Raw genomic sequence first — 22,759 nt, 5'->3', positions numbered from 1 at the left:
CCTGTTGGCTCCACCTTCACAGTCTGCCCACTGCCCTCCACCCCCCTGGCCCCCAGCCTGGCCTGGGCCGCCATCATCTCTCTCCAGGACAAGTGCAGTCATCAGTTCACTGGTCTTCAGCTTCTGTCCTTGCACCCCCTCCCCCGGGCCGTTCACCTCCACACGCAGCCAGAGCACCCTGTTGGAACAGTGTCCGTCCTCTCTCAACACCAGGCCACAGCTCCATGGCACTAGAAGAAAGACAAAGCCCGTCCAGGGGCCATACTCTCAATGGCCTTCTTGACCTCACTCCTCAGGCCACACTGGCCTCCTCGTTGTGGCTTGAATACACTCCTGCACTCCCTGCACAGCCTGTGTACGTGCTGTTCCCTATGCCTGGATCAGTCTCTCCTCAGAAGTCCTCAGGGCTCCCCTCTCACCTCCTTCAGTGAAGTCCACCTTGCTCCGCATTTTAAGTTGTACCCTCCCAGCAGCAACTGATCTCAGGTGCCCTCCTGGGGTTACTGCCCTCCTGGGCTGTAACTCTCCTGGGCTCCTGCTCTCCAGCCTGGAGGAACAGGCACTTGGCTGAGCAAGCGCACCTCCCCAGAGGGGCCTGACCTCCCCGCTGTCCTGCCCAGCCTGCATGCTGCCGGCCACAGGAGCAGGCAGGTGGGGTGTGCAGTAGCAGCCTGTGGAGGGGCTGGAAGTGCAGTGGCTGCCCCAGGGACAGCCACTTTCCCCGGCGCCTCTCCGTATGAATTATTAAAGCTCATTTATGATGGGCCTGCCCAGGCCTGTGGCTTCCGTGCATAATTCATGGCTCTCCCAGGAGGGCCGGGTGCTGGAGCAGCCACTTCTTCCAGGAAGCAAGGAAAGTGCAGGCACAGAATGGCCCAGACCCAGGCTGTCCTCCTCCCATCCCTTTCACCCTGTTCCCATCTCAGATAGCCCAGTAACTCTACCCACCCTGCCCCATCTGGGATTCTGGACACTGGGATTCTGGTTCAGTGCAGACTCACCCACTCCCCTCTCTGTGCCTCGGTTTCCCATCTGTGGACTGACAGAGTTGGTGGTTTTCAAACTGCAGGGACAGCAGAATCATCTACCTCTACTCCCCAGGGGGCTGAGGACCATGGGTGCCCAAGGTACCAACACCCAGGTGTCATTGTTTGTGAATTTTCCATCAATCTAGACCTGGGACTTAGCAATGAGCAAGAGGAGCTCAGGAACTAGTTAAGGCCTCCCCAGAGAAAAGCAAAAAGTCCAGGCCAGGGACACAGGGTATGGAACAGACAGTCACTCTGCCTAGGATCCACCATCTGCTCCCCAGGCCTGGAACCACCTGCCTCAGTCACTGACACAGATCATGAACATTTGGGGGTCTGCAGAGCCTCCTTCTCTCCCCAGCATGTTCCCCAGGTAGTCAGGTACAATGCAAAAGTAACCCCTGCCTAGGCCCATTTAACAAACTTGTAAACTGAGGTTCAGTGAGGCTGGCTCTTGGAGGCAGGGGTAGATATGTTGACACAGCCCCTGTGCCCAGCCAGGTGCTGTGATGGGAGAGTCACACCCAAGCCTGGTCTCAGGAGGTGCACAGCAGGGTGGAGGTCACCAGGAGAGTCAAGGAGGAACCCAGGGGTTCCAGCTGCCTGTTCTTGCCCCACGCCAGTAACTGAAGCCTGACTGGAGGTGGCAAGATAGGCCCTGTCCATGTGTCACCAACCACTCCAGCCAGATTCTGATTCATTCACACATCTCCCCACCTCCCCTCCTGTACATCCTCCCCATTCCCCAGCATGAGTCAAATCCTCTCTGAGCCACAAATAGTCGTCCTCCATGTGCGTCCTCGACATGGCCTCCTGCCGTGAGGAGGACAGAAACCTCTCTAGGGATCCTCTATTTCTCCTCAGGGCAGAGATTCCCCCAGGGAAGCTGGCAGTGTCCCAGAGAACACCCTGGGTGCAAAGGAGAGGTGAAGCAAAGACCAGAAAAGAACTCAACCCATCAGGGCAAGCTTTGTTCTCTGGCCTTGTCCCCCCCTACCTGGCCAAGTCACCTCTGCCGGAAAGTCTTCCAGGATTTCTCTCCACCCCTTCCCCCAAACCCACAGTCCTTACTCCACTTTACCAACCCTTGCCTTAGGTTGGAGCTGCAGTCTGGTCCCATCATCAAGCTTTCTGCAAAACTTAGCTTGCAGGATGGCAAAGAAGACTCTTCTGGAAATGCTTGGGGATAGATTTCCCTGAACATCCTCCCATCACCAGACTGGTACCTGTCCTGTCCAACCCCCTCTGCAATGGGAGAGAGGCTGGAGGGCAGGGCAGGGAAAGGGCTTCTAACTTCAGCAGGTAGCAGAGCACCAAGGAAAGTAACAGATGATTCAGAGTACCCGTTGTGTGCTGGGTGCTGTGAGTGTGAGCCCACTGAAGTCACACAGCACCCTTGGCTAGGTGCTAACTGATTCAGGCCCACTTCGTGGATGAAGATGGAGGCCTAGGCGGTGAAGCAATGCACTCAAGGCCACACAGCCAGTCTGTGCTCAACCAGAATTTGAACCCAGCAAAGGATGGCTCCAGAGCCCAGGTTCTGTCCCCTAGGCAATTAGGCTTCCTTAATCCCAAAGAGGACTTCAATGGCCAAGATTTAGGAAATAGGGTGCAGGTAAGGACCACCCCTCATTTATGACCTTTTCCACCTTTGCGAAGGGATCTACTCCAAATCAGGGCCCTCACTGCCTCCCCAAGCAAGCCAAAGCTGGGTGCAGTCAGAGTCCTTCCTTTTACCCCACCAGAGCTACCCTGCTGTAGGAATGTTGTCTCAGCAGTGCAGAGCCCAAGCTCCCTCAAATCCCTCCCATGACGGCGGGGGGCGGGGTGGGGGGAGATGCCCACTTCCTCTGGGATTTGCTCCTCTCTAGTGAGCTCTGGGCTTCTAAGCGCAAGCCAAGTTGCATGTAAATCAAATGTGAGTACTCGGACCACCTTGACTCTCCATGCTCTATGGTGAATCCTTTAGCAATGCAAATCCCCTCTGTGAGCTGCAATGAGGAGGGACCTTCAGGTGCCACCCCAGCGGCCCCACCCCTTCTGAGAAGTCCCAGGTTGGTGACCAGGACAAAAGGAGCCACTGCCTGGTGAGCCTGTGTTGTCCTAAGAGATGGCTTGATGAGTAGCAGGCTGGCCAAACCCAGGAGGGCTTATCACAGACAAAATACTCTGCAGATGTTGCCAACCTTCTATAGATTCCCTACTAGCTCCCTCACTCCCCATTCATTCATTCATTCATTCATATAGTTACTGAGCCAGGCTCCAAGCTAGGCACCATGTCTCCAAGGGACACAGTGGTGAGCAGGGCAGATGCAAGCCTGCCCTCGGAAGCTTGGAATTCAACCAGAGCAGACAGCTGATCTGATCCAGACTCAGTAAGTGGAGGGAGGAGGAGTCCGGCGAGCCTTGGGGGGGTGGGATGCACGGCAAGGGGCCTGACCCAGCCTAGGGGTCTGGCCAGGTAAAGGTAGCACTGCAGAGCAGCAGGGCAGTTCAGACAGAGGGTACAGCACGTGCAAGGAAGGCTCAGCAGTGAGCTCTGCGCATGGTGATGCCCTATGAACACCCTCAGACTGACTATGGGCATAAGCAGGCTGCTCCCACACTGAGGCCTGCAGTGCTCCATCCTCAAGGACATGGTGAGCGCCTCCATGTGACGGATGGTGAAGGACAGTGAGCTTCTGACATTGGGGAGATGAAGAGAGCGGGCACAGTCAGTGGCTGGTAAACTAAGGGTTCAAAGAGCAGGGCTCTCTGCTCAGTCCTCGGCACCCAGCCTGGGAAGGCACAGCTCCACCTGGCCCTCTCCAGAGGCATACATCTAGCTCTAACACATCTCCACTTGGATGCCCTAGTCTGCATCTCAAATTCAATGTGTCCAATACCTGATGGTCCCCTGGACTGACTCTTCCCCAGCCTCCTCCAGCTTACCTGGTGAAAACTCTGTCCTTCCAGATGCTCAAGCCAAACCCTTGGGGTGTCCTGAGACCCCTTTCCCTTTCTCACACCCAGACCATCAGCAGGTCTCATCACCACCACTGGCCATCACCCTGGTGCTCCTCTGTTCACACCTCTCCCCGGGGGCCCCCACTTCAAAGTCATGCTAATTTAATGGCCCAGGCTGTCCTGGTCCCTGCTGCCCTCTGCCCTCCTCTCCTCACACTCTCCCCTTTTCCTCCTGCTCTAACCACATCCCACCTCAGGGCCTTTGTGTTGGCTGTTCCTCTGCTTGGAACACTCTTCTCCCAGATACCCATGTGGCTCCCACTCTCCCCTCCTTCCAGGTTCTGCTCAAATGTTTTAGTGAGGCCCACTCTGACCTGCCTCCTTAGTTAAACCCTCCCCAAAATTCATCCTGTCCCTTCTCCATGGCATTTGTCACCTTCCAACATAACACATCCTCCGTCTATATCACCTCCCCAGACTGTTGTCTGCCTGTCCCGTCAGTGCCTGGCACATGGCAGATGCTCATGAGTGTGGAGAGGATGAATGAATGGCAGGTTGTGGTGAGTGTCTGTGGAAGGAACAAATGTGCTCACAGTGGGGGAGGCACTGACTGGAAGAGGATGAACTGGGTGGGAGCCTCAGGTAGGACCAAACCCATGGGCTGTCCCATAGCCATGCATCCCCCTCGCACTGACCTGCGGGCCACCCCTGCCCTGGCATTTGATTTGTTCTACGTTCACAATCATAAAATACAGGAAATATGATCCCATTTTAGAGTCCTTTTTTTTTTTTAACTTTTATTTAATTTTATTTATTTATTTTTGGCTGCATTGGGTCTTTGTTGCTGTGTACGGGGGCTACTCTTCATTGTGGTGCACAGGCTTCTCATTGCGGTGGCTTCTCTTGTTGGCGAGCAGGGGCTCTAGGGGTGCAGGCTTCAGTAGTTGTGGCACACGGGCTTAGCTGCTCTGCAGCATGTGGGATCTTCCCAGACCAGGGATCGAACCCGTGTTCCCTGTATTGGCAGGCGGATTCTTAACCACTGCGCCACCAGGGAAGCCCTACGATCCCATTTTAAAGGTTAGAAAACTGAGGGACAAAATGACTCATGGTCACATATGGGGCTCCAGCTCCTCCCCTCCTCAACCCCCGTACCCTGGACCATGCTTTCTAGCAAGCAGCAGGCGGACGGCACACTGAGGCCACCAAAGCCCACGGCTCTGGGTCCCTCTAGAAGGCCCCGTGATGTCCCCACCCTTCTCCATTTTAGAGTCATGGCCTCCTGCATACGCCACCAGTCTGGAAACCACCTGTGAAATATATTTCCCCCAGCGCTGGCTCAGGAACCATGTAAATCACTCGGCTTAATGTCCTCTGGGATTGTTCCCCGCCACCCCTCCCCAGCCACTCTGTGCCGGGGAATGTGGGGCTGCAGGGCATCAGGTAGGTGGGGCCCCAGTCATGGGCTGTGGGCAGCCCAAGGCACCCCGGGTGCTAGGAGGCACTGTGCAGGGGTGCAGTGGCCTCAGGGAGCACGTCAGCAGGAGAGCGATGGGGCCTGCCTGGAGCTTCGGGAACTGGGGTTGGATCCATGTAGGCAAGCCTCTCCCCCACCCCACCCCTGCCCCGTATCCTTGTCCCCCTGTCAGCGGCTTACTCTCAAAGGAAGATGGGTCCTGATGCTCTCCCCGGGCCCCCACAGCCCTGACCAGGGGAGGCCCAAGGCCTTAGGAAAGGCTGGGGACCCTAGGAGGGCCTGTCAGAATTCAGTCTGGAGTAGGGGCTGCGTCTCATCACCACTTGGATGCTGCCTAGAGCACCAGTCATGTGTGGCTATTATTTATTTGGCCTCACTTCCATTTCTTCCTTGCTGACGATCTCTCCCACGGACTGTGAGCTCCCCGAGAGCAGCCCTGGCACACAGCTAAGGTTTGGAGAGGAGACTCAGGCGGGGCAGGGGCCGTCAGGAGGGGGGTCCTGAAACATGGGAGGGCCATGGAGCAATCAGCAGTGTGGATGAGGCATGAGCAAGTGTCAACACAGAGGGGCAGTTGGGAAGGAGTAGGGCAGCCGGCTGAGGAGGCCTGGCGATCTCCCTGGAACAGGTTGCAGACTCTGGCCACTGGCCACATGTACAGGCATCTATGAACAGCTGCCCCCCAACAGGTACAATGGCCAGAATACTCCCCAGAACCAGTACACTGGTCCCCACCCCCTTTCCCTGGAAGCCTCAGTTCTCCTTGCTGGCAGAGCAGGGCAGGGGGAGGGGTCCTATGTTTACTTTCCTATCCTCTATGGCCTTGGCTTTCCACCTTGGCTCACCTGAGTGGCTCTGGAAATATCCTGATGCCCAGGCCCTGCCCCACCAAATTAAATAACATAACCCATGGGGCCCTGGACCCCACCTTCATCTCTCTCCCCCGAGCAGCCCTTGGAGGCAGCCTCTTGGCTGGGGCATCCCTTGTAAGAGAGCTGCAGGAAGGTGTGTGGGGTGGCCTTTGTTCTGTCACACCAGCAAAGCCAGGGCCATGTGGGACCCTGTCCCAGAACATGCAAAAGCTGTTCCAGCTTTCAGAGACGTAACCAGCTTGGCCTGTAGACACCTGTGCTGACTCTCTGTTCAGCAAACATTTTTTGAGCACTTGGTGTGCGCTAGCCTAGAGCTCAAGCCAAGGACAGGTGCTCGTGACCCCTGCCCACCCTCCAGGCACACAGTCTGGAAGGGGAGGCAGCAGGTCTACTGCAAGACAAGAATAGGAGTGACTTCAGGGGGCCTAGGAAGCCCCTGTCCCAAACAGGGAAGTCAGGGGAGGCTTCAGGGAACAGTGACTCCTAGTCAAGCACTAAGGGACAGGCAGAGGTCAGCCAGACCATAGGCAGGGTCCTGCTTGGGACTGGCAGGGCCCTTTGCAGCCCACCCAACCTCTCCCCTGCTTACTCAACTCTCAGTTCATAATAGGTGCTTGTTAAGCCCCCATGGAAGGAGATGGCTGCTGCCCCGGTGCTGCCGGTCCTGAGGGCAGAGTTCCCCTCCTGTGCCCACCACCATGCCAATCAGAAGCAGCCCCCTTGGTCATGGTCTCCATAGCACCAGCTTACAGGGCAGGACAAAGATGGCAGCTATGCAGATGGGGTGGCAGGGGAGCATCGTCATCAGCTGCAGAAGAATCCATCACTCTAGAGGGTCCTGGGTATGATGAAGACACTGAGGCTGGAGGAAGAGAGCAGGTGGCTTGCCCAGACTCCCACAGTAAGCTGGAGACGGGCCAGGGCTAGGGTGGAGTAGTAAGAAATTGAGACAAGAAGGGTAGAGGGACAGATGTGCTGGAAGAATATAGGAGGGTGGGGTACCCTGAGGGTCCTGTGGTCAAGGGCCTCTCTGGAGGAGGTGAGCTGCAGAAGGGCTATGTACAGCAGTGGCTGAATTCTCAGACCCAAGCACTGGGGTGTGAATCCTGCCTTCACCACTCACCATCTGTGTGATTTCAGCATCACTTAGCTCTGCTGAACCTCAATTTTTCTTATCTGTGAAATGGGAATAAAAATGGACTGATCTCATTGGATAGCATATGTGAAATATAGCACACGAGACTCAGATCACAGTGTTTGATGATGTAGTTAAAATTACTTCCTTTACAAATGTTTCCTTGAACATGGACACTCTCCCTTTCCTTCCCCTCCCACCTTCCTCCTCTTGTCAGGCCTCTTGTCTGACCCTGAAGCACATCTTGCCTCCCCATTCTCCATCACTCCCCCTCTTCTCGCTAACAAAACCCAAGTCTGCAAGAATCTCTCCCGCCTCCAGTCCCAAGGTGACCCCATCCTTAGCTCAAGGGTAAATCCTCATTAGCCTGAGCCAATCACAATGCACCTTCCTGATTGCCAGTGATTGGTTTAGAGTAGACATGTGACCCAGTGCTAGCCAATGAGGTGTGAGGGGAAATTGGCTGGGGGCTTCTGGGTGAGGTTTCCTAGCCTCTTTTTTTAAGAGGAACCCAGAGGAAACATCTCCTCTTTTACTCCTAATGACTGGTACATGTGATTCCTGGAGCTGTGGCAGCCATCTTGTTGCCATGAAGGAAGTCAGTCAAGGACAGACAGCCACACCAAAAGTAAGGCCAGCCAGGCAGGGTGCAGGTGAAGGCTTGGTCCTCAATGACAGCCTATACATACCCACCTCTGAGCTCCCTGCCAGAGGGCCTAACCATGATGAAAAAAATTAATGTGCTGGGATTTCCAAGGAGTGCACAGAAGCAGCCTCTTTTCCTTGCAGCCATTCCTTGGACTCAGTTTTTGAAGGATTAGTAGTCAGCTCAATGCCTACTCCTGGAAAGGCCTCTACAAACTGGGCACAGAGTTGGGGGAGAGGCACAGGGTGATAGGAGAGGCCCACAAGGGGTAGGGAGCCAGAGGAGGGCAATGATCTAGAGGGCTTCTTGGCCCAGTACTCAGGCTGAGCAGGCCAGCCTGGTATAGGGACACAGCCAGAAGGTGGAGAGGCCAGAGCTCCTACCAGGACTTGCAAGTGGCTTGGCCTGGCTGGAGTCTAGTCACAGAGCTAGTGGCCAGAGACCAAAGCCAGCCCAGGAGGGCCCTCAAATGCTAGGTGAGAAGTGGGGCTCTGCCCATGGCAGGCTTCTGGGGTGCAAGGTCATAGCTTACCCTCAATGAGAGATACTGCAGCATGCCTGGCAGGTCCAGGAAAGGAAGGGAAGACTCCTAGGTTCTCACCATGCCCACCCTAGCCTCAGCTCACAGGGAGAAAGGAGAAACGTCCATCTGTGAGAGCCCTCAGTGCAGAGGCCTGTTCTGCCAGCTCATTTCTCTTTTCTAATAAATGAAGTTGTGGGGGCAGGGCTGAGGTGGGTTGTTTTGTTGTTTGTTTGTTGGAACCAGTGGCAGCACCAGGCCTGACCTTTAAGGCTTCAAATGTAGCATTTCAGGCAGCGCCAGAGGGAGGAGAACATAGGCTGAGCAGAGAAGTTATCAAGGCTAAAATGCCACGTCAGCCATGTCAGGCTGGAAACTCGCAGCAGAGCAGGGGCCTCTACCCATCTGAGGAAAATTCCAACCCATTCGTGCCCACCCGGCGACAAAGCTGTCCTTTCCATGGGTACCCTGAAAGCCTCACTGACTCTAAAACGGCAAAGTGCACCAAGGTCTGCCCCAAAGAAACACCAGAAGCTGGGGGCCCACACCACAGGCACCTTGCTCTGCAGGGTTTGCCAAAGGAGGCCTCAAAGCACTCCCGCATCTCATGGCAAGAATGTTTTTATTTAAGATAATCAGTTGTACATCATAGTGCAAGGATGGCTGAATGGGGAGCATCCTTTGAGCAGCCTGTACTGAGCCCTGGGTGGGGGGCTGGGCCCTGCCCGCAGAATATATGTAGCCAGCAGAAATGTGGGGCCTGAAGGCTCCTTCCCGCCACTCAGACATCAATTTCCCTGTCTGTACAACGGAGGTATCTAGGTCCCCAGGGGCTTCTGTGGCTGGGATATTCCTTCCCAAATCAGGGACCCAGGCAAGGCCCATTATTGCCCAAGGAGATGGTCACACTCAGGCTCCCTGCCCCCATAGGGACCCTCACAAGCCCTGTAGGTGCCCAAGCCCTTTGCAGAAGTCCCCTCCCGAGATACCTAGGATGCTGGGCCATCCTAACACTGACAACACACAGGCCCTGAGAATGCCAGGAAAGCAAAACTTGCAGTTCTCTCAGACATCAGAACCCATCAGCTCAGGGCCCCCAGAGCCAAGGGCCAGCACCCAGCACAGGGCACTTAGACAGCCTTGTTTATGAAGACCCAGTAGGCAAAAATTCATCCTTGAAAGGAAGAGCTTTGCTGGAGGCATCCCAAATAGAGGAACATGAGGGCATCATCAAGCTGAAGCTTTTATACCCAAATTATGCCTGCAGCTGACTGTACAAATGTCTTGCTAGGAGCAAGAACCCCAAACCTACAGCAGATGCTTCAATGGATGCCAGTCTCCCACCCTTGAGTGTGCAAGTGAGAAGCACCCACTCCAAGAGAGAAAAATGCCAGGCCAAGGTCACACAGCAAGGGTTTCCAGATTCCACATGGGAAGGGCTGTTAGCAAAGATGCTTTGTTTCACAAAGGATTCACCAAGCTTCGCAGAGTCACAAGTCCTCTGGCATATCTAAATACCATTCTATTTGCAAAAATTTGAATTACAAGGATGCAGCCTCGGTGTGTGTTTCCTTTGCAGACATCATCGAGCCAGTAGGTAGATGATCCAACTTCCCAGCTCAGCCTTAACTCAGGCTGTTCTTGACATAAAAGTTTGTGAAACACTGGTCCTAACAAACAGGTGGCTTTATTTCCCACTGCCAACATTTGCCCAGCTGAGCCCTGGCATTAACCTCAAAGGGGGGCTCAGAAGGTGGGCACTGGGAGTGCATTCTGGGTGCAGAGATAAACCGTACATATGCCCACACATACATATGCACACCCACGCACAAGCACACACCCACATTCGCATTCATAGGCACACACATGCACATACCAACACCTGTGTATACACATGCGCATGCATGTACACACAATCTGCACATATACATGAAGCATACCCACACACACGGGCACACACATTCACATGCACTCACATAAGCACATCTTCATATACAAATGGACACTCACAAGTGTGCACACAACGTGAACATATCCAACACACGTGCACAAACACATATAAGAGCACAGACATATAGACACTTCCACACACAAGCTTACATGTGCGCACAGGCCAAGGCAAGGACCAAGCACAGGAGGGAGGATCCAGAAACCACAATGGAGTCTCAGGTTCCTGTAGGGCCTGGCTGGGTGGTAGGCGCTATGGGCAATGGGACAGGTGCCTGGCACTCAGAGTACGGGCCCAGCTGGACTGAGAACCCTCATAGATCCAGTCAGAATCCACACGTCCTTGTCATGCATCCCTCATGACCTTTCACACCCCAACCCAATGAGGCAGTGTGATCAAGGGAACCCTGCTTTACAGATGAGGCCCCAAGACCCAGAGAGGCTGAGGAAGTTCCCAAGGTCACACAGCTGGTGAGAGGTGTGGCAGAGTCTCAGTGTGTGTCAACAGGGGACTCATTCAGAAAGATCTGTCCAGCAGGGAAGGAAGGCACCAAGGCGGGAACAAGGGGCCCAGGGTCTAAGGGGAGCAGCAAAGAGGGGCAGAGGGGGTGACTTCTCCCCCTTTTTACACACTCCTTTCCCCTTTGTTTAATGAGTCACTTCCAAGGTAGGGAGAGATGGTTAATAATCAGCAGGAAAGACTTCCCGTGCCCCTCCCTCTCTGCTAAACAATTAGGCTGATCAGAGCTCAAAGTGGGTCACTCTGAGAAGCAGCTTTGAGACACCCAAGGTGTGGCCAGAGGACAGTATGGGAGATGCAGGCTCCTCACACTGGGGGAGATGGGGCTCAGCTGGGCTAGGGTCAGGTATCACCCCACAGCTAGAGCAAAGTGTGGAGAGGAGCAGGAAGACCTTGGACCTGTCTTCTTAGGGGACTGCAATGTCAGAGTCAGAAGGGAATGGAAGAGAGGAAACTGAGGCCCAGAGAGTAGAGGAGACTGTCCAAGGTCACCACCATGCAAGCTACCAGCTGAAAGGATTGGGTTGGGACTGCCTTTGACAGAGGCCCTCCAGGACCAGGCCAACCCAAGGTGGGGACCCCCAGGTCCCCCATGTGAAGATTTCCCACCATGTAATCCCAGCTAGACAGGGTTTTCTGCTCTATAAGGCCAGATCCCTCACAGGCTCAGTCATCAGAACCAGCAGTGGCTAGGGGTCCAGCAGGCTAGACTAGCCCCAGAAGGAGGGGGCCCAGGTGAGGTGGGAGGGGAACTAGGTGGTCCGTGAGCAGGACCAGGGCCAGGGACACCAAACCAACGTCCTGAGTCCCACAGTGGCAGGGCAGGGCTTGGCTGAGTGCTGCCCCAGGTCCTGCCTATGTGGACCTAAGTGATAGCATCCCTGAGTCCCTTGCAAGCCCCCCATGGGCATATCAATCCGCATGGTCACCTGCATCACCAACTCCCCCGCAACTCTTAGCCACAGGCAGCTCAGGAGGCTCTTCAGGTTATAAAGGACAAGAGAGGAAGTAAAAGGAAAAAAAGCAAAAACCACACATACACCTCTCTCTGGGAATACGAATATTGATTCTGTAGCTTCTTGTTTAGACAGTAGGCACCAGGAAAAAAAAAACAACCTGACACTAAGAGAAGCTCCCCAGTTGGCTGAAGGGGTGCAGCCAGGGGCCCCCACCCTTGCCTTTAGAGCACCCTAGGCCTTGGTCTCCCTTCCCAGGCCTGAGGCCCTGAGCCCTCATGTAAGGACAGAGGTCACCTGTTCCCGAGGCAGATATTGAATCTGGAAGCCAGTGAGGTTGGAACTGGGTGGGGGGAGGAGAAAGAGACCACCCCCCACCCAGAGACAGCACCACCCTCCAAGGCAGGGTACACGCCACATGCCGGCCTGCTTTGACTCCCAAACCCCCAGCTGCCCCGAATAGTTTCTTAGCAAATAGAACCCTGGTTCCCCAGCCCCCCAGACCCCTCTTGTCCACACAACGTGAAAACCCCAGCACCTATAATGTCCAAGCCCTCTGAAATCCCCTCAGGCTTGAAAAAACCTGCCACGGGACTAGAGCACGCGGCCTCAGGTTTCCATGAACAGCCTCCACCCCCACGCCCCTGGCCTCTCTCTCTGGAATCCTACTGGAATCTGGAGGGGGAGATGGCATCTCAGAGTCTCAAGATGAAGTCCCTCTTGCCCACCCCTGCATGGCAGGCATGCCCGGCACAGGACTCGAAGCCTCAGAAAGGTGGAAAACCTGGACTGGGGGGCTCCATGATCGCCTGTGTACACGTGGGAGGGGGTGGAGGTAGGCACAGGGCCTATGAGCACCGGGCTGGCAGGGTGGCCATGGGCCAAGAAAGGCCTCCTCAGGGCTGCCTGAGACCCAGAAGAAGACAAAGGGACAGAGCAGGAAAGGTTACAGTTGGGAGCCTAGGCGTCCCTCACATGTCTTAAGCCTCTTCATTTTCTTCCAAACACCCAGGCTTTGAGTCCCCACCCCAACTTCTTGGCCCCCTGCCCAGATGTGCCCAGCAACCCGGCAGGACAGCTAAGTGTCTGACAGATTAGTCCTCTCCCTGCCCTGCCCCTGGTCGCTGTGGGGCTTTGGGCAGGTCCCTTCATCCTTCTGAGTCTCAGTCTCCCCATCTGTGGGATGGGCATGACCATGGGGTCTGAGGACGTAATGTGGACAAGGGGCCTGGCCTGAGCTCAGTGAGGGGAGGCCACCATTAGCCTGGTGACATCCCCCACCACAGTCAAGCTGGGCTTCAGGGAATGAGGGAGGGAGGTGGCCCAGTGCTCGTCCTCACGGAGCCGATATCCCTGCGGGTGGGTACAGCCTGAGCTAGTGGCACAACCCAGAGGCCTCTGGAAGGTGTGGGTATGAGACCCTGAAGGAAGGATCTAAACCCCTGAGAAAAGCACGCAGTGATGAGGGGACAGCATAAGCAAAGCAGAGGGATAGGAAGGCGCTCAGTCCATGGGAGGAATGTGAAAAGATTGGTGGATGGGGGCCCATCAGGCTGTAGCATCAGGGGTTGTTAATGTTATCAACAGCTGCCATGACTCCCACCCATGGAACCCGCCCTGCTCACCTGAGGTGACACCCTCTCCCACTAATTCTCACCACCAGCCTCTTAAGCAGATTCTATTATCTTATTTGGGGAAACAGAGGCAAGGTCATCCCAATGGGGAGGGTCAGCTCTGGAGACCAAAGCTTGAGCCTGCAGGGCCCACACCTGACACCCACCATGTCCCCAAACTGCCTCCTCCCAGGACCTGGCAGGGACAACCTGCACACAGGCAGAGGGGAGAAGGAGGCACCGAGGGCAGAAGTGCTCACTCCACTTGTGAGTCAGTCTCTCCTTGGAGACACCAGTGTGACAAAGAATCTGGAGGGAGATTCACCCGCACACTATGGGGGAGCTCGTCTTAAAACAGGCTACTCCCTTCTCAGGGGCTAGCTGGACATAGTTGGCCCAGTAAAGGTGGGTCCTGCAGGGGGAAAGCAGCCAAGGGTCCCCCAGCCCCCATCCTCAACACTAGGAGGGATGTGAGCCAGTGGTAGCAGCAGCCGGCCGTAAAGCCCCAGCCCCCTCCTCCTTCCTGCAAAAGCTGTTGGCAGGTTGTTGGGGAAATGGGGGACCCAGATGCGTGATGTTGCCTCCCTCTAATACGGAGAGCTACAGGGAGGTGAAGACGCGGGCCTGGAGGCCCAGAAAGACACACGTCACCCACCATTAACCATAGCTATAGTGACGCATGCCCTGTCGTGGACACTCAGGAAAAGGCGCACGTACTCTGGCTGTCATTAATCTGCTGGGGGGCCCAGACCCCTCGGGCTCCTTTCTGCTCCACACCCACCCACCTACCCACTCCCAGAGGAAGGGAGGTACTGGCCAGCACCATCACTGGGGAAGAGTGGGGCTAAGAGGGTGCAGCCACCCAGGCAGCTCAGCAGGACCCCACAGAACAGGGGACAGAGAAACCCAGGAATGCTGGAGAACAGGGGACAGAAGTCCAATAGAGATGACAGAAGAGGTGGGCAGGGCAGGGTGTACACAGAGAGATGAGAGGGATGGGCAAGGAAGTGGGGGGAGGGGGAGGGGAGAAGAGATGAGAAACCAAAGAAGTGGGCAGGGGAGGGGGAAGGCGACTGACAGAATTGGAAAAGGTGACTGACAGAAGAGGAAAAGGCACAAGGAGAGGCAAAGCAGTGAGGGCTGCCCCTCAGCCAGCAGCAAACAGGAAACAGGAGGAAGCAGGTAAAACGGAGAGTGTGTGCTCTGACTCCATCTCCCCCTACCTCACCCCAGACACATGAGTGCACATATGCACACACGTGCGCCTGTGCACACGTGGCCTTCCCTTGTTTGAAAACCTGATCCAGGTCCAGGTGGGGTGAGAGGGCACCCCCCCCCAAACCAAAGGTCTGTCCTCCCTCCAGCAGTAACTCCTCTGCCCTCCTCCATCCACCTGGAGGAGGTGGCAAAGGGTCTGCTTTGCCTGGTAGGCAGAGAGCCATGTTGCCAAAGCGATTACAGAAATAACGGCCACCGGACCCTAAACCCACACTTGTTTAAAACCCAGCAGCTTGCAAAGCTGGGCCCTGTCGCACTGCCAGACACTAACGAGGAAATGACTTTCCCATCAAGGGCCCTCTCTACTGAGGGGTCGTCACCCTAGTGCCGTGAAGCTGAGGGTCCCATTGCCCACCTCAGAAAGCCACCTGTTCCTGTATCAAAGTCCCTTCCTAGCCTGGCCATGCTAACCTAGGAGAGTTCAGGGAGGCCACTGGCCCCGAGCAGCCCCAGGGCAGCAGCCTCAGCCTTTCATGTCAGCTCAAGAAAAGTCCCAACTCCAACTAAGCATGGTCATGCAGGGGAACGTGGGGGAGGGACCCCCACTCAATTCCTCCCCCTTCCTGCCTCCAAGGATCAGTGGGCGTTTGCATCCGCGGGACCAGGGCAGCTGAAGGGCGCTGGCTGTCACCGCCAGCCCTGCGTGTCGTCGCACCATTAGTCACCTCCCACTGGACCCTCGGAGCTGTACAGCCCCCACCCCACCCCCACTCTCATTCTCTAATTACGGTTTTCAAGACGTGTCCCAAACCCTGAAATTAGTTCCAACTATATCGACAAGAGAAGAGCGTCCAGCTGAAAATGTGCCACTGCCATCACACCCGCCTCACCATCTTCTGGCTGCGGACAGAGGGACAGGTGTCCTCTCTGGTCAGGGTATCACAAATGTAACATGCAGGCCCGGCAGCCATCTGACCCACCGCAGGTTGCAAGGAGAGGGAGCAAGGTGGGAAAAGGTGAAAAGAGACGTCTACTTAAACCTTCACTCAAGGAGCTACGAAACGGCAAGGGAAAAAAATAACTGTGTCTTGACTTTGAGGAAAAAAGAACAACAAAAAAATAATGCTTTTGCTCTTTTTAAACATTGTGGCTTAAGTCCATTTTCATCACAGCAAATGAAAGACAATAATGCACCCACAAGCCTTGAACTTCTATAGGATTCTCTTCCCCCTGCGCACACCCCACATACAGACACAAAAAATCCAGACAGCTGACAGAGGACACGTCCGTGTAGCACCTGTAATTTGCCTACTGATCACCCGCCTGAGCACAGCCAGGCTGTTTGAGGAGAGAGATGACAAGACGGAGAGAGACTCAGGCAGTGCCTTTCCTGAGTTTGTTTTTTCCTCATCTGGGAGAACCTACAAGCTGGAGTAGGCAGAACCAGGGGCCCCTACCCTTGGGCAGAACTGGTCTAATGACGCAGAGCCAGCCTTTCCCTTTCCCTTTCCCTGAGGACAGACCCTTCCTCTTGGCCACTAGCAGCCCGGCTACTCATTTCCCAAAACCCCTGTGTGGTCACTGGTGCAGGAGTCCAGGGACAGGTGGCTCCTCAGAGCGAGAGACAAATAACAGACAGCAAGGTGGTCACCGTGCCCCAAAGCCACAGGGGTGTCTGGGCACTGACATAAGGCTGGGTCATGGTGCCCATAGAAACAGCTGCTGTCCTAAAGGCCACATGCACTGAATACCCATTTGCAGCCCCAGATGCATCTGGCCAAGCTCACCCAGAGGATGCCTGAGTTTCCAGGCTCCTGGGGAGGGAGAGAAGGCTCAGAAGGACCACGGAGAACCAGCAAAAACTGGCAGGGCCAGGAGATGCTATTACCCTGTTGGCAGGGGCAGGCAGGGGTCCTCCCTGCCATTCACCTTCTGCCTCCACCCCGGCACCTTCACCTCCCAATTGGGCTCTCCAGGGGACCCTTCCCCCAGGTTTAGTGGCGGGGGCAAGAACAAGGGACACTGACCCCTTCTGTGGCACTGGCCAAACAGTAAGGTGCTCGCATCCTCTGCATCCAGCCCTCCCCCTCAAAGGAAAAGGCCAATGAAAACAAGTGTGGAGGTACCCCCCACCTCTGGATCTAAAGCGCCAGGTTCCTACCCGGGAGGAAACATGAGGCAGACGCTGGGCTCTGACTCCGCCGGGCAGGGGTCGCTGGCCGCCCCCTCACCCAACCCCAGGTTTCCCCTCTCAACCTGACAGCGGCAAGGAAATCAGCTGGCAAGCTCGGACCCCCCAGAGATCTCGCTCTGTGCGGTTTGGGAGATGGGAGGGGGAAGGGGCACCGCGGGGAAGTTTCGCGACGCAGCCAGAAGCGCCGGGACCCCGGCTGCCCGCCCTCTGGGCTTGGGGCCGCCGCCCCCGGTCGCAGCGAGCGGCGGGACTCAGCGCCCCCGCCCGGGCGCGGGCTGGGGGACGGAGGGGGGCTCCGGGCTCGGCCGGGGTCCCGCGGCCGACCGAGGCCACTTACGTGTGCTGCTGAGGAAAGCTGTAGGCAGAGGCGCCGGGGGCGGCGAGCAGCGGGAGCAGCAGCAGCGGCGGCAGTAGCAGCGATAGCGGGCGCGGGGGCCGGGCCGCCGGCCGCCGGGCGGTGAGGCCGGGCCGCGAGCCGCGGCCGGGCCAGCTGAGCGCGGTCCGCGCCGGGCCGGGCCGAGAGGCGCCGCAGGTCCGAGCCGGCACCGCCATGTTTCCATTCAAGATGCGGCGCCGCGGGGAGGGGTGGGGGCGGCGGCGGCGGGTTGAGGGGGCGCGAGCGGCAGGCGGCAATCGCCTCTCCTCCTCCTCCGCCTTCTTCACGCGGGGCCTCCGGGGCTGCCCGAGCCGCAGCACCTCTGCGGGCTGCGTGCCGCGATCTCTCCGCCGCGCTAGCTCGAAGCGCTCTGAGCGCCGGGTCCTGGACCAGCGCTCAAATAGCGGCCGCCGCCAACCTGCCGGCGCCGCCCTCCCCCCTCCCTCCCTCCCTCCCTCCCCCTCCCTCCCCCTCCCTCCCCCTCCCTTTCCCCGGCCGGTCCGCCCCCGCGCGCCCCCGCCGCGGCCACGCGCCCGCCGCGGCCTGCGCGCCCCGCGCGCTGCCCTGAGCCAGCCCTGTTGGCCCGCGTGGCCGAACCGAGACGGGGCACGCGCGTCTTGAGCCCCAGCCGCGGTCCGAATTTCCAATGTGCGCCCTGCCCCACGCCTCAGACTGCGAAGAGTCCCCGGCAGGCGCATATTGACCCTGCTGGGGGCTCGACCTTCAAGAGGCTTAAGGCCTGGAGTCACAGGTTTAATGGCAGAATGGCAGGCTTCAGCAGAGACCACTGTAGAGGGCAACGGAGCTGAACTCATACCCCCAGGGGCTCCAGCTACCTTCACGAGTCTTCTCTGGAAGAACTTGGGTCCCAAGGCTCTGACAGAAAGAAAAAGCCTGGGTGGGAACAGGTCCAGTTGCACAGTTGTGAGGGGCTGGGAATGGATGCAGCGCTCTGCAACCACTCATTTCACTTCCCTGGGCTAATCGGGCACTGTGTGCAGACCAGCCAGCCCCCAAGGCTTGCACAGCCTCTATTTAAACTCCTCCAGTGCCAGTAAGCTCACCCCTGCACAATCCAATCCCTTCTGTCCTGGAGGCTCCTGGCTCTCCCTTGCTGCCGGGAGAAGGCTGGGCTGGTGTCAGTTTTGACTCTGCAGCTTGTGGGTCTCTCAGAGCCTCAATCTCCTCCCTTGTGAATGCTTGTGTGGGTGCCCACTCCCATTTCCAGGATAAAGTGAGAATGGAAGTGAGTTGCTTGGTAAATTGAAACACTCATGGTTGGGGGAGAGTATCCCTGAGATTCCCCTGAAGTTGCCCTGGGGCCCTGCTCTGCCCCTGGCACAGATAAGATGGGAGAATGCTTCCTACCAGCCTGGAACAGAGCAAAACCCCCTAAGCAGTAACTGCCCACAGATTCGGTGCCTAATATGAGTGAGGGCCAGTAACCACCTGAGCAAAAGCCCCCCACATTATGATATCTGGGTGAGTCTCCCATCACCTACTTACAGGTCAGCCTAAAGAGGATTTGCAGTGGAGGGGGAAGAGTGGTAACCTCTGGACTGAGGAGGGCAGAGCTACCCCTCTCACCCAGACAGCGGCAAGGGAATAGGGCTCAGGACAACCTTTACTTGCTCCTTATTCCTGCCTGGGCAGTCCTACCCCTGCCTACCCTCACAAGGCAGGGAGACAGCTTTGGAGTATCCTCCTTCCCTGACCTGAGTGAGTCTTTAGAGGCCAGACTGAGGCTTGCCATAGGTCCCAAACATATTATTAAATGAAGGCAGTGCCCTGGGCCCCAAACCCCTGATAGGCCTTGGGGGCTGGTGAACAGGAGGGGCATAGTGGACTCTGGAAGGCCAAGCCAGGCCAGTTCTATGGAGGACAAGGCAGATCCCTGATTGTGCAGATGTCCCCACCCCCACTTCTGGGCAGGGCAGTCCTTCCACCTGGACAGAATGATGGGGGCAGGGTGCTTCACAGAAGAGTCAACAAGCTTGAGCTAACCTAACCAGCCCCCTCCTAGCCCCTCCTACTGATAGCTGTCTCTAGCACCTCTATCTCCCCCATGCCTAGGGAAGGGCTGGCCCATGGTATCCTCACCCATCTGTTTGCTGGATAAATGCCTTTGCTTATGGCCCCAGGGAACCAGCACAAAGGGCATCATCCCTCCTGGGTGCCCTCTGGGGTTAGGTGGGCACCTTCCCAAGGCCAGCTCTGCAGGGGCTGAGTGAGAAATGTCAGGGGCAGCCTCCCTGCCCTTTGACACCAGGATGGCAGCACTATCCTCAAAGAGTGCCCAGGTCATCAGGTACCTGTACCCAGGCTGGGTGCAGCAAGTGGGCATTGGTAGTTGGGCATTTCAGTTCCAGCCTCCACAGATGTGCATCTAATTGAGGCTGCTGGTGCCAAGGGAAAGGCGGGAGATTTTGGTTGACAGGCCGTTAAAGGAAGACAAATAAGGAGGGGAGGTAATTAAGAGTAAACGGGTAGTAAGAGTCTACACACTCCAACTTCAGAGGCTCACAACATCCTCGGTTTCCTGGCTCCTGGCTCCAGCCACAGGTTAAGATCATGGGAAGAAAAATCAAGACTTCCTAGCGAATAGGGGGACTTCCTGGGCAGGAATATTGACAGGTTTGGCAGCAAAAGCCTGGGGCTACCCATCTGGCCAGATGTGCCTGTGCTAGAAGATGTAGGGCAGCAGGGGCAAGTAAAGGTGCAGCAAGCAGAGAGTGGCAGGGGGCCTGGCAGGTGCCAGTTCTGCATGTTGGCTGAGGGGAAGTCAGCTAAGCAAGACAGAAGAGACTGAGAGGTCTTTATGGAAAACCTACTATGTGCCAAGCAAGTCCTGAGGGACGAGGAAGCCTATCAGGAATGTCCAGGGCTTCCCTGGTGGCGCAGTGGTTGAGAGTCCGCCTGCCGATGCAGGGGACACGGGTTCGTGCCCCGGTTCGGGAAGATCCCACATGCCGCGGAGCGGCTGGGCCCGTGAGCCATGGCCGCTGAGCCTGCACGTCCGGAGCCTGTGCTCCGCAACGGGAGAGGCCACGGCAGTGAGAGGCCCGCGTACCGCAAAGAAAAAAGGAATGTCCAGGACACCTGGGGCAGCAAGATCCCCACTTCAACCTGCCCACCTTCAGCCTCCCTCCCATCACCCTTTTGCTGCTCTATAAGCCAGTAGGTTGGAGAGCTCCTGGCTTTCTTAGAGTTTTACCCCTGCAGTTCCTTCTGCCTGGAACACACTCATCTCTACCACTTGAACCCAGAATGTTTATGAACCCATAAATACCACTTATGCCAGGAAGCCTTCCTGGACCTCCCCTCAACTAGATAGGCTTCCCCACTCCAGTCCCTACTCTCCTGCCCCCTCCCCCCTGCCACACACACATGCAGCAGCCTCTGCCTTGGGTTCAGAAAAACACCTGCACCCAAGCTGGGACCCCAAGTCTCCCTAGTCCCTGTCACCACCTCAGGGCCCCACACAGAGCCTGGCCATTGGGAGGGCACAGGAAGTGTTGACATAAGACTTTTGAGTGGCATCTCCAGGAGCCTGGGGCTATGCCCAGGAAGAGTGGTCTGGCCTGGGCGTAAGGAGTGATAGCTTTGGCCTCAGATATCACAGGTTATATCGGCAAATCACTTTGCCTCTCTGAGCCTTTGTTTCTTCGTCCATGTAATGGGAGATATGGTACCTGCAGGGATGGTCTGAAGACCCAAAGCATGTAACACCCTAAGGGCAGGACTTGGTACTTTGCAAGGCCTTAATGAAGGGAAACCACAGAGAGACTCAGGCATCCCTGGGCAGGGGTTATGGTGAGCAAAGAGACTCAGGCTCCAGACTGAGGTCGAGACTCTGTCCTCTGTGCCCCCTCCCAGGCACTGGGGCCCTCAGAGTCCTCAGAACTCCCCTTGGGAGGACTCTGACCTGAACATCTTCCCCAGCGGAGTGAGAGGCCCCCTCAGTGCCACCCCTGTGTCCTATACACAGTGATGTGTGTGGCACAGAGGCCCAGATGCTGGGTTTGCCCCCTCCCCTGAGGCCTTCATCCCACCGTGGCAAGAGAAAATGAGGACAAATAAAAAAGAGAAATTCTCCCCTCAGAAGAGCATTAGGTGTCTGAATGGCTTCCAAATAAATAAAAGTCTCCTCAGAGCCCCCGGCCAGCACTGACAGCAGCTCTAACTCTCCACAAGACGTGTTTTTCTGCCTCCAGGTGGAAGTGAAGAGTGTCAGCGGTGGGCGAAGTCAGGCTCTGAGGAGGCGGCCTTCCATCACCTCCTAACACCCCATCAGTGCCTCGGCGGAATGACCACAGCAAATTGCCTCCTCTGATGGCCACCCCTCCAGGCCCTCAGAGAGCAGAGAGAAACAGGTGCTGGCCTCCCCAACCAAGGCCGGGAAAGAGCTTCCCGGTCAGCTCCTGTCCCTGCGCATTGCTGGGATCCAGTTGTCAATTCTGTGAACCACCCCTCCTTAACTTGCTCATTTTGCAAATGAGGAAACAGGGACAGAGGGCTCTGGCGACAGTGAATGAAACCAGCAAGCCAGCGATGTGTCCCTGAATGAGTTAGCTCTGCTCAATGTGAGGGCAGAGCGAGAGATGTTTCCTGAGAGGGGGCTCTCCGAGCGCAGGTCCACGCCTCATGCTATCCACCTTCCCCTCTGCACCTGAAAAGGCAGGAGAGATCAAGGCTAGACCCCAGGAAGCACCTCCTCGAGCGATGGGCTAGGGAAACACCCTGAGGAAAGTCCTCAAATCTGCTTTTCTGCTAAAAGCATCTCTTGGCTTTTGCCCACTAAACTTTTAGAGGATTAGCCTCTGCTAGGTGGTTGAGGGGAGGACAGGACCTGGCTCCACCATCACTTAATTTAACTGATGGCTGCTGCTCCTGTGAGGGGCAGTTAGCACTTCATTTGTCGAGCCTGGAAGACGGATGAGGCTAGGTGTTCTTCAATTACTGAAAGAAGTTGACGCTGTGGGAAGTGGCAGCAGGGCCAGTAGGAGCAGTGCGTGGTGAGAGGCTAGGTGGCCCAGAGGCTGCCCTGCCCCCTTTCATGAGGCCCCTGCCTTCTTGGGGTGATGCCAGCACTCAGGACCCTCCCCCTGAGTTCCTTAGACACCAGACAGGGAGGAGAAGGGAGGCCTTCTGCCAAGAACCAGTCCAGCCTTTCCCATTAGCTCTGGATATGGGTTTTTCTGCTCCCTGAATCAGGGCGCCACTGCAGCCCCCTTGCCGTTCTCCCTGGGTCAGGGCCTTTGAGATCTCACCTCCGGGGCCTGAGGTGAGGTGGCGCAGGGAGCAGGGAGGA

At 56.5% G+C, this 22,759-nt stretch overlaps 1 protein-coding gene across 3 annotated transcripts in view; it reads right to left on the bottom strand.

The window, feature by feature from the left end:
- The window catches only part of CACNA2D2 (calcium voltage-gated channel auxiliary subunit alpha2delta 2), a gene marked incomplete at both ends in the record, with an annotated part of 136,477 nt that extends 118,853 nt beyond the window's left edge, over positions 1-17,624 (bottom strand). For all 3 annotated transcript variants that reach the window (XM_079713133.1, XM_079713134.1, XM_079713135.1), the window contains one exon: positions 17,410-17,624. In XM_079713133.1, coding sequence (XP_079569259.1) covers positions 17,410-17,624 — 215 coding nt within the window. The remainder of the gene's footprint in view (positions 1-17,409) is intronic.
- Between the last annotated feature and the right edge of the window lie 5,135 nt (positions 17,625-22,759).

The sequence above is a fragment of the Hyperoodon ampullatus genome (assembly GCF_949752795.1).
Source record: "Hyperoodon ampullatus genome assembly, chromosome: 10".
In the NCBI taxonomy this organism is placed as follows: Eukaryota; Metazoa; Chordata; class Mammalia; order Artiodactyla; family Ziphiidae; genus Hyperoodon; species Hyperoodon ampullatus.
Note: the sequence above shows the minus strand (reverse complement) of the source record. Positions and strands in the feature narration are given on the sequence as shown.